General features: G+C 36.8%; 1 protein-coding gene across 1 annotated transcript in view; it reads right to left on the reverse strand.

The window, feature by feature from the left end:
• The window catches only part of BAZ1A (bromodomain adjacent to zinc finger domain 1A), a 140,892-nt gene that overhangs the window by 70,250 nt on the left and 58,594 nt on the right, over nucleotides 1-12,048 (reverse strand). The window contains 3 exon segments of the mRNA XM_007938586.2: nucleotides 1,250-1,384; nucleotides 4,194-4,281; nucleotides 6,236-6,337. Of these exon segments, the coding sequence (XP_007936777.1) occupies nucleotides 1,250-1,384; nucleotides 4,194-4,281; nucleotides 6,236-6,337 (325 nt within the window).

Raw genomic sequence — 12,048 nt, forward strand, 5'->3', positions numbered from 1 at the left:
AATCTTTGGTAGTTGGAAAATATGGCCTTGGGGATAGAAATGACACTAGAGATTGCATGATAGAATTTTGCAAGACCAACCACTTAGTCGTTGCAAATACCTTTTTCCAACAACATAAATGGCAGCTATACATGTGGACCTCACCAGATGAAATACACAGAAATCAGACTGACTAGATCTGTGGAAAGAGGCAACAGAGAGGTCAATATCATCAGGAAAAACAAGGCGAGCAACTGTTCATATGCAAGTTCAAGTTGAAGCTGAAGAAATTAAAACAAGTTCCATGAGAGCCGAAATATGACCTTGATTACATCCCTTCCTAATTTAGAGATCATCTGAACAACAGGTTTGATGCTTTGAAGAACACCATAAACATCATACATATATGAAGAAAGTGAAAGGTCATTAAAAAGACAGGAAAGGAAGACCAGACCAAAATGGATGGCAAAAGAGATTCCGAAACTTGCTCTTGAAGAGAATGTAAACTAAAGTGAATGGAAGAAATGACGAGATAAAAGAACTGAATAGATATCAAAGGGCAGCTCTAGAAGACAAAGCAAAGTATTATAATGAAACGTGCAAAGACCTGGAGTTAGAAAACCAAAAAGGAAGAATACACTCTGCATTTCTCAAGCTGAAAGAATTGAAGAAAAAAGTCAAGCCTTGAGTTGCAATACTGAAGGATTCTATGGGCAAAATATTGAATGATGCAGGACGCATAAAAAGAAGATGGAAGGAATATACAGAGTCAATGTACCAAAAAGAATTGATTGACATTCAATTATTTCAGGAGGTAGTATTTGATCAAGAAGCAATGGTATTTAAAGTAGAAGTCCAAGCTGCACTTAAAAAACTGGAGAGAAACAAGGTTCCAGGAATTGACAAAATACCCATTGAGATGTTTCAGTAAATGGATCCAGTGCTTGAGGTTCTTACTCATTTATGCCAAGAAATTTGGAAGACAACTACCTGACCAAATGACTGGAAGAGATCCGGATTTGTGCGCATTCCAAAGAAAGGTGATCCAACAGAATGTGCAGATTATCAAACATTATCCTGCTATACACTTCAGTAACTGTTTAGATGTCTGTGCTTCTGCTTTGTGTATAAAATCCTTGTGGCATAACAACCATGAAAGAATGAGTTGCTTCCTAAAAGCTATACAAATGAAGGCAAACAGTGCTCTCTTGATTTTGAATACTGTTTTCTTAACAACTAAAATGTAGTTTTTAATCTGTTCTGTACTTACCTGACTAACAGATATTCGTTTGGGAGGTCTTCCTCTTCGTCTGCTAGCAGGACTAAAGAGAAACGCAGGTGGGTCATCAGGGAAGAAATAAGAAAAATCCTGTTCTTCTATTTTATATGTCGAAAGAGATGAGGCCTTCATAAAAAAGACATAGGGTACAATAACAACACATTAGTAAACTTTATTTAGATTCACTTAAACATGTCATAAGGCACTGCACCAGTAGAGCTCCCCAACTTATCATTTGGCTATTGTTGAAGATCAAGTAAAAACCATTGAAACTTCATGCATTATTGTGTAGTGATACACGTTTTACTTGGTTCACTCAAATCCTTTTTAAAACTATGGTCATCATCTTCCCAGAAAACGAAACCTCAATTCAAACAAGTATTTTACCATAAAATACCTCAAGAATGTTTGTACAGTTTCTTGAATTCTAAAACTAATTAAAAATGGCATGTGTACATATATCTGTTTTGCTTTTGACTTATTTTGTATAAGATTTTCTATGTTAATAATCAATATATTTAATATTAAAAAAAATCTACTCATTAACCCAATATATTTTTCTCCAACCACTTCCCAACTGCTGAACATTTAGATTTTTCCCTCAGTTTGGGGTGATGACAGCTCAAAAGAGTTCTTCTCCATTTATTTTGTTGAGGCATTTGTGTGTTTCTGCATTCATTTGGAGAGACTCCGTTTGTTATGGAGTCTGGCCGGCTGTAATCTTTATGAAAGCTGCTTTCCAGGCCTGGATCTTCTGCAGTACCACTTGGAAGGCTTGTACAGGCAACCTTTGGTTTACTAGCCAAGTGCTGACTGACTGTGCCACCCAGGGACCTTCCTCTTCATTTATTTTGTTACCAGAACCTGTTCATCTTTCATCTATCTCCAATCTTGGATTTTTAGTTTTGATTAGCATTCTGAATTATTTATTGATTTATTTTTAATTTAATGGCGAAGATCATCATTCTTTCTCAAAGAAAACATGTACCAATTATAGAAATATCTTGGGAAACATATTAAAAAAAAGATACAAAACTTTATTAACAAAATAGAGAAATGTCTACAGGGAATTTAATTATCTGTGTATCTTTTTGACAGAATACATCTTTCAACACAAACAAATCAATCAATTCTAACCATCATGATAAATCACAGAGCTATTAAGATTTTATATCTAAGTACATTCTGTTACGATGATTATTGTCCCACATAAATAATCCCTAAGTACAGAGAATTTCCCTTTAACTATAAACAAAAACACATTGGTGGTTTCTTCCCTTCTTTACATACAGAAGGAAAAAAAAAGGCTTAATACATTAATTCCCACGGTTCCTTAGTCATATACAACACATAATAAACTCACATATCTGTAGTATTAACAACAGTCTACACTCTCCAATAGTGATATCAAACTTTGTTACTGTTTCAGTATATGTGTGTGTGCTTGCATGTCTGTGCAAATAAACCAGAATATCCATTAACAATCTTTCATAATACTCTAAGTGAAAAAATGTTTACTGAAATTTTAATTTTCATTTACTTATTAAGTAAACTTGAGCTTCTTTTCATGTTTATTGACTTTATTTTCTACTTTTGGTGAAATATCTCCCTATGTCCTTTACTCGGGGGCTCTGGTGGCCTAGTGCCTAAGGCTTTTGACTGCTAACCAGATGGCTGGCGGTTCAAACCCACCAGCCACTCCTCAGAAGAAAGGCTGGGCAATCTACTTCTGTAGAGATACCACCTCGGAAACCCAGGGAGAGGTCATTATGAGTCAGGATCAACTCAGTGGCAGTGGTTTGAGTCGTACATTCATTTTTTTCTTCCTGGGTTGTTCTTACTCATTGATGTATAAGAGATCTTTGTAAATTAGGAGAATTGGCTACCTAGATATTTAAGATATATATGTCTCTTATCAAGACAGATAAATATATATGCTCACATTTTTTTAAATAACTCATTTTTGAACATTCTTAACACATTAGCCAACAACTTTATAGAAACTAGAAAGCAATATACATTTTTGGGTTTTGTTTTTCAATACTTTTCCATTTCACAGAATATGTCTTGATATTTTGACTTTCTTTACTGATAAGTTTGAACATTTCCATATACTTCTTCTATCATGTTTTCAAGTTTTATCCACCATGAATTTTGATTATGTCTATTTGCCCATTTTTCTACTAGGATGCTAATTTTTTTTTTTTTTTAATTGATTTCAGCTCTTCAAATACCTTCTATTCACTGAAGGTATTTTTCCCTCAGCACTTGCCTTTATAATCTATTCACTGTACCTTTAAGTCTATATAAATTTAGATTATCAAATCGATTTAATCACTGGTGTATTCCTTCCTTTTGCTCCTAAATACTTCAACATCTGGATCATTAAGATTTGTTTAATTTCTTTCCTTTTAGTGTAAAATTAACGTACAACGAAATGCACAAATTCTAAGTATACACTAGCTGATTTTTGACAAATACATATATCTTTCTAATACATTTGACTGTCTTCTTTCTACTTATATGGTGCTTCTCTTTCCCCAAATGGATTAGATATTTCCCCTCTTTAAAAAGTAATCTGTGAGCCAGAACATTACTAGAAAGCTACAGTTGCCCCACCACCACATCTATTCCTTTTCTTTTTCCAAGTTTTCAAGCTATTCTCCCTTATGCTGTTTGATCTTTTCGACAAATAAAAGTGAGAATAACCACTAGCAGTGGTCACCTAGCAATTTTAGCAATTGCAAACACCAGTATTTAATCCAACTAAAAGTATAAAGAAAAGTACTAAAAACAGGCTTCAGATAAGAAGAGCATTATTGTCAACTATCTTTGAAATAATATTTCTGCAATTTTAGAACACTACCAAATCTCTCTCTCTCGCTTTCTTTTTTTCTTTCTTCCTTTCAACAGATAATTTCACCATTCTAATTACCTTAATTTTAATGACTCCGTCTTGTGGTTCACAGTGTTGCTTCAGAAAAAGCTTTAATTTATCCCGAGAAAACAGGTGTTTTCTCCGGCTACCATGGAAAAAGGAAGAGGAAGAAGAAGGTGTTAGTATTAAAGAATTCAACCTAAACTCCATAATCTCTGTAAAATTCACAAAAAATTCATAATCTGAATTTAATATCTAGGATATGAAAATCAATTCATCTAATAGAATTTATGTGCAGAATTTACTAAAAAATTTATATAGAAGTATTTCTGTAGAATGTTACAAGATCTGCATGTATCTATTATAAAAAGTTCATTACAAATATAGTATATGCATTACAATGACTTATTTTGTTGCTAAGGATTCTGACATTTAGAAATCAAATAAACCTCAAAGAAAATATATTAAAGTAAATGAAATTTTTTAAAATTAGACATACATCCCTACAAATATCACCATCAACATTTTTTACAAAAATTAAAATCAGTAAACTCTCAGCTGTCATATAACACTAAGTAAATCAACATTCAAATGGATATTGTGAACAGTGTTGAACATAGGATTTATCAGATTTTAAAACATTTTGTGTTTAAACCTCATATAGCAACCAACAAATCAGTGGGATAAGAACAAAAGAGACTTATAATTAAGAACCTAAAATCCTATTATTTATGATACTCTTTTTCCCTCAAGTTAAAAAACAGAAACTATAATAGGAACCACCACTGGAAATATAACAATACAAGTATTTCTGGAAAGGTTCTAGAAAGAAAATACATGTTTTAATTTAATTTAATGTATTCTTTTCAAGAAAAAGTCTACAGCTCCTATGAATGAATAAATAATACAGGCATTTTTAAGTAGTGATACTCCTAAAAATACTATTATTTTCCTAGAACATAAGTTCCATGAGACCAAGGCACCATACTGTAGCTAGGAAAGAAAAGGTAAGTTTGTTGATTATTGATAAACATACTAGCCCTTTAGAGCTACATTGCTCAATATGATAGCTACTAGCTATGTGTGTGGCTATTTAAAATTAAATGAACTAAAAATAAATAAAATGTAAAATTCCATTCTAATTATTCTCCCAAGCCACATATCAAGTGTTCAGTAGGTAATGGCTCTTGGCTACCATACTGGACAGCACATATATAACATTTCCATCATTGCAGAAAGTTCTACTTGTCAGTGCTACTCTAGAATAACAAATTCTCTTTCTTTTTAAAGAATTGTTATTGTGAATTGGGTGTAAATTTACAAAGCACAATTATGTTACTCTCAACAGTTCATGCTCATTTGATTTCAGAGCCCGAATCACAATCCCAAACCATAAAAAGCTCTTCTCCCCTCTCTCTCCTCCTTGTGACTACCCTTTCCCTGTGCCTTTCTTATCTATGCATTCCTGTCTGTCCAGCTTTCATGCTATGTGAACACTGCCCCTCTGATGTCTCATAGTTGATTGATCTAAGGGGTGTATCTCCCTGTTTGTAGGTCTTTCTACTGTTGGCCTGAGAGCCAGCCACTATGTGGAAGTGGGTCCATTTCCAGGCTGGAAGGGTAACCCAAGGCCATAGTCTCGGGGTTCTATCAGTCTCTATCCAACCAGTAATTCTGGTCATTTTTGAGTTTTTGAATTTTGGTGCACATTTTTCCTCCCACTCTATCCAGTATCTCCAATTCTGATCCCTTTCCAAGTGGTTGGCATTGGTAGCCAGGCACCATCTAGTTCTTCTAGAGTAACAAATTTTCTTGATTAAAGGAATATGATGAGAAGAAGTCTTTCAAAAATAGTATCGTTCTTAATTCTTATAATGTTAAAGATGATTTGGAGTTAGTTACTAATCGAAACAAAGGACTCATGGAGTCAATTAGGATTCATTTTTATCAGTCCATATGAGCACAAACGTACATTTACTTTAAAAAGGGAAGCAATCACTCGCAACACTACCCATTTGTTCTACATGACTTCCTTAATCTAACATAGATAACTTATTATTTTACTTTAAACTACCATAAAGAAGATAACTGCGTCTTACCTGATTTGTGTTGCTTTAACAACAGCAGACTCATATAATTCTTTTTTAGTGGGCTGTACCTTGTATTTGAATAACAAGGGATCAATTGCATCTTTCTTCTTTCTGAATAAAAAAAAAGAAGGGAAAAGACACAAAGCAATAATTTATTTGAAAACATGAGCTTTTAAATGGAAGCATAGTTTCTAAAAAGATACAGTGAGAGACTTGTATGCATTTTTATCTTGACTAGTGTTAAGCTGGGAGTTCTGGTGGCGTAGTGTCTAAGGCATTTGACTGCTAACCAGAAGGCTGGCGGTTCAAACCCATCAGCCACTCCTCGGAAGGAAGGTTGGGCAATCTACCTCCATGGTGATACCATCTCGGAAATCCAAGGAGGGGTCGCTATGAGTCAGATCCGACTCAACAGCAGTGAGTGAATGTTAAGTTATCATAAGTATAATTATGTAAGTTATAATGATACTCCCTACCCATTCTATCAAGGAGGTCTGGCAGCATAGTGGGCAAGGCATCTGGCTGCTAACCAGAAGGTAGGCAGTTCAAACCCACCAGCTGCTCTGCAGGAGGAAGATAAGGCAATCTAATTCCATAAAGATTTATAGCCTTGGAAACCATCAGTCAGAATTGACTGGATGGCAGTGGGTTTCTGACCATTCTATTAGCCAAAATAATACAATGCAGGATTTTCTTTTATGTAAGTATTTCAATTATTCGTTCAATAAATCTTCCTTGGGTGAAGAAATTAATTAGAAATAAATATGCATAGAGTAGTACCCAGTTTAGATTAGATAAATCTGTAGAAAAACAAACAGCCTTTGGTTTCACTTTTAAGCTTTCTTCTTCATGGCTATGTAATTCAAAAACAAAAGTGGAGATAATGTAATTTTTCCTGGGTTAGAACTGGCAAAGAGACCATAAATTTAATGCTCTCTCCCCTTCCTATCAACTTCTATTTTCTTCTCTTTGAGGATGCATTCCTAACTTCTTTCCTTCATTCAAATCAGGAAGTAATTAAGAACCTTCAATGTGCCAGATACTACACTATAAAATGACAATACCGTAGTGAATAAAATAGAAAATTTCCTGGCTTACATTTTAACACAGAGATACAGGCAAACAAACAAACGACACACAGGTGTGTGTACTATAGGTGATAGTAAGTGCTATGAAAGGAATAGAAAGTGCAGGGTGGGAAAAGGGGAACACTATTTTATATAAGGTATAAAATAAAGGCGATATTGAAAAAACTGCCCAGGAAGGCCTTCCCAAAGAAACTAGTATCTAACTACATCTGAAAACAAAACAACAGCAAACAATAACCCCCCCCCCCCAAAAAAAAAGACAGCTCTACCTATGAGAAAATCTTGAGGAAATGAGTTTAACGGAAGACAGGAGTCTGTAAAGGTTCTGAGATGGAAGCATGCCTTGTTTGCACAAGCAGCTGACTGAATAAAAAGACAAAGGAAGATTTGGGCAGAGAGGAAGCAGCAGGACTAGACAATATAGGGAATTGCATGCCATTAGTAGGGCTTTGGATTTAGTCTGAGTAAAGCCACTGGAGGATTTTGAGTAATGAAGTAATAATGATTTAACTTACACTTCAGAAGAATCACCCTAACTGCTATGTGGAGAATAACTATGCTGCAAGATTGCAAAAGGAGGACTAATTAGAAAGCTACTACAGTAAACTGAGACTTGATGGCAGTATAGACTAAGAAGTAATAGTGGTGGTAGAGAGAAGTGGCTGAATTTTGGAAGTGATGCCTCTGAATACAAGAATATATGTAAAGAGGATATAAGTAGGAGTTGTAGAGAAGAAAATAATATGAAAGGATGATAAGAGAAGGACTGTGAAATGAGGGTAATATGATATATGCGTGTGGGGGAATATATGAGAAAATGGCAGAGTGGGGGGCTCAAAGAATCAGTTACTCCACTGAAACAACCGTAATCTGGCAGAGACGGACAGAAGTCACCGTTTTCAGAATTCTGGAATTTAAAAATGGCAAACAAGGCGTGTTTAATAGAGAAAAGAGCAGCTGAATTTCAGTATAAGAGCTTAGAGCATTTTTGCTCATCTGCCTACCATCCCCACTCCCCAGACCCAGTGGCAGGGCCATGAGGGCAGTGCTAGCATTTCTGATGTGGCTTGCTGGTGCCAGGGGCTAAAAAAGAACCTTGTTCTTAAAATACTGTGGTTGTGTGTTTTGACCTTTCTGGCAGTTCCCTAAGGGACAGCCACAGAGGCTGACCTTTGTTCTCCCACTTCATACCTCCATCAGGCTGAAGAAGCTTTCCAGGCAGTGGCGTCTACTGAAACATATACTTCCATTGCCCTAATGGAGTAAGGGAAAGGAGATGAGGCAAGCAAAAGACCAACCCAAAAGCCTAGGGAAAATGAAGTCTGTGAAGGAAGTTTTTTGAGAGAATATAGGATTAAAAAGGCAACTGTGTATACCAGGAAGATGGAATGCACTGTGCATGCCCAAGACAGGGCACACATCAGGAAAAACCTGAGAGGACCTTAGACTTGCCTCTTTGGAAGATCTCCTGCACAAGTTGGAAGTTAAGGCTGGCCTTAGCATTGAAGGAGTATCAATATCAGAGCCAACCTGCAAAGAGCAGGAGAGTAGTAGTAGGTTGTTTCTTTTTGTTTGTTTGTTTGTTTTTTTAAATCTGTTAGGTCACTGGCTGACCACTAAAATAATGAAACAGAGACTTCAGTGACCACACACACATACACGACAAGGAAGACAGCCATGGACAATTGTAGTCCTCAACAATCAACAACAGCAAACCCTGGGGAAGGAAGAAACTTTGATTCCAGAGTTACTGCACTGTAATATTCAGAATGCTCAATTTCCAACAAAAATATTAAAAAGCATGCAGAGAAACAGGAAAGTGTGGCCCATTCACAAGAAAGAAATAAATCGGCAGAAACTGTTCTAGAAGAGGCCCAGACAGTGGACTCACTAGTCAAAGACATAAAATAAACTGTCTTAAGTATAATAAAAAAGCTAAAGGAAGCCATGATCAAATAACTAAAGGAAATTATGAAATAATGCATTAACAAATAGAAAATATCAATGAAGAGAAAATTATGAACATGAACCAAACAAATTCTGGAGCTGAAAAGTACAAGAACGGAAATGAAAAAATCCACTAGAGGATTTCAACAGCTAATTTGAGCAGGCAGAAGAAAAAAATCAGCAAAGTTGAAGATAAGACAATTATAATTAACCAGTCGGAGGAGAAAAAAAGAAGAAAGAAAAATGAAGAGTCTGAGAGATCTGGGGAGCAATCAGGTGAATCAAAATAGACATCATGGGAATCCAGAAGGAGAAGGAGGGGTGGGGGGAAGAATATTTGAAAAAGTAATGGTTTAAAAATCCCAAAATATAAGGGGATCTATGTAGGAGATCCTTAATAGAGAAGGAGAACAATGTGGAACAAAACTCAAAATCATTTGGAGGAAAAAAAATGGGGGGGGGGGGGGACCAGGTTTGCTGGTCTGATAGAGCCTGGTGGAACCACTGAGACTATGGCCCCTAGCTGCCCTTCAGGTCTAGAATTGAACCCACACCCATGGTTTCCAGCCAAACAAAAGATAGGCATATCAGTTGAACATTTACCTCAAGTAGATACACTCCTTGGAGAGAACAATCACAGGAGAAAGAAGGGCTGCTTATGCACAGGGAGACAGCTCAGGGGACAGGAGTGCATGGAGGGATAAACACTGGGAAAGGGTAACTATAGGGAGGAAGTGGGAGGGGAGCTGTTGCATTGTGGTAAACTGTGGTCAATGTCATGAGACAAAGTGTATGTGAACTGATGTATGGAAAGTGAATCTGCTCTGTAAATCTTCACCCAAATCACAATAAAAAAAAGAAAAAGAAAAGAAATCCCAAAATATGATTGAAGAGAACAGTGTATCTACACATCCAAGCAGCTCAATGAACTTCCAGTAGGATATACTCAAAGAGATCCACGACAAAACACATTATACAAATACTCTCAACTCACTACCGTTGAGTCATTTCTGACTCATAGTGAACCCTCCTTGAGTTTCCAAGGCGGTATCTCTACGCAGGTAGATTGCCCAACCTTCCTTCTGAGGAGTGGCTGGTGGGTTTGAACTGCCAGCCTTCTGGTTAACAGTCAAATGCCTTAGGCACTATACCGCCAGAGCTCCCACTATTCAATAAGATTAAGAGCCAACTTCTCATCAGAAACCATGGAGGGTAGAAGGCAACCTTTCTTTTTTTTCTTTTTAAATCTGAGTGAAAGTTTATAGAGCAAATTGGTTTTCCATTCAATAATTCCCTCGGAAGGAAGACTGGACAATCTACTTCTGTAGTGATAAAGCCTCAGAAACTCAAGGAGGGGTCGCTATGAGTTGGATCCGACTTCATGGCAGTGTGAGGTGGTTATTTATTTATTGATTCATTCATTCAGTAATTCACGCACATTATATTTTTTTGACATTCATTGCAATCCCCACAATGCAATAGTACTCAGAACTTCTCATTTCTTCCCTGTGTTTACCATTTCCCTTTGTGTTTGTTTCCTATCGCTCCCTGTCTTGTGAGCTTTATCCCAGGACAAATGCTGCCCTTTTGAGATCATATGGTTGATTGCTCTTATGAATGTATGCCTCCCTGATTTACTGTTCACCTTATAGGCCTGTCTATCGTTTGGCTGAAAGTTGAGCCATGGGCGTGAATTCAGTCCCATGCTTAAAGGATGTCTAAGGACCATAGTTTCGGGGATTCCACCAGTCTCTATCAGACCAGTAAGCCTAGTATTTTTTTTTTTTATGATTTTGAGTTTTATTCTACAGTTTTCTCCCACTCTATCCAGGGCCTCCTATTATGATCCCTTTCAGAGCAGCCAGCAGTAGTAGCTGTGTACCATCTAGTTCTTCTGGTCTCAGGGTTGTGGAGGATGACATATTTTTAAAGTGCTAAAAGAATTAACTGTCAGCCAAGAATTTTGTATCTGACAAGACTAGGAAACACTAGGAAAAGAAGAAATTGCTGATGGGAAATAAAATGGTACAGCTACTGTGGCAAACATTTGGCAATTCCTTAAAAAGTCAAACACAGAATTACCGTATGACTCAGCAATTCCATGCCAAAGTATATACCCAAATGAATTAAAAGTAAGCACTCAAACAAATTCTCGCACACAAATGTTTGTAGCAGCATGATGCACAACAGCCAAAAAGCAGAAACAACTTAAATGTTCATCAACATAAATAGATAAATTGTGGTATATATACGTTGTTGCTTTTAGCCACTGTTGACTCAGCTCCCCCAACTCATGTTGACCCTATGCACAACAGAATGAAACACTGCCTGTTCCTGCACCATTCCCACAATGGGTTGCTTAAAAAGGGCATGGGGTGTCATCATGTGACCTCCTCTAACTTCACAAGGGTAGAGAGAATCACCATCAGCATTAGCATCAGCAGCCCAAGGCTGATTCCTATGAGGGGGAGGTCAGACACACAGCCACCCTCCAACCTTTTCTCCCAATTCTAATACCAACCATTTCTTCCCAATAGTACTTTCTACTTTGCTGCTAGGTTTGCTAATTTGTTGCAATGGTCACATAGAACTCACAGAGAATCCTCATGATTATGAGCTTTATTAGAGAAATAATGCAAAAAACACAATGCACTACTGTCGAGTCAGCTCCGACTCATAGCGACCCCTTCCTTGGGTTTCTGAGGCGGTATCACTATGGAAGTAGATTGCCCAACCTTCCTTCCAAGGAGTGGCTGGTGGGTTTGAACCACCAGCCTTCTGGTTAGC

This window comes from Orycteropus afer, unplaced genomic scaffold, assembly GCF_000298275.1.
Source record: "Orycteropus afer afer isolate SDZICR_OR568_19922 unplaced genomic scaffold, OryAfe1.0 scaffold00051, whole genome shotgun sequence".
NCBI lineage: Eukaryota > Metazoa > Chordata > Mammalia > Tubulidentata > Orycteropodidae > Orycteropus > Orycteropus afer.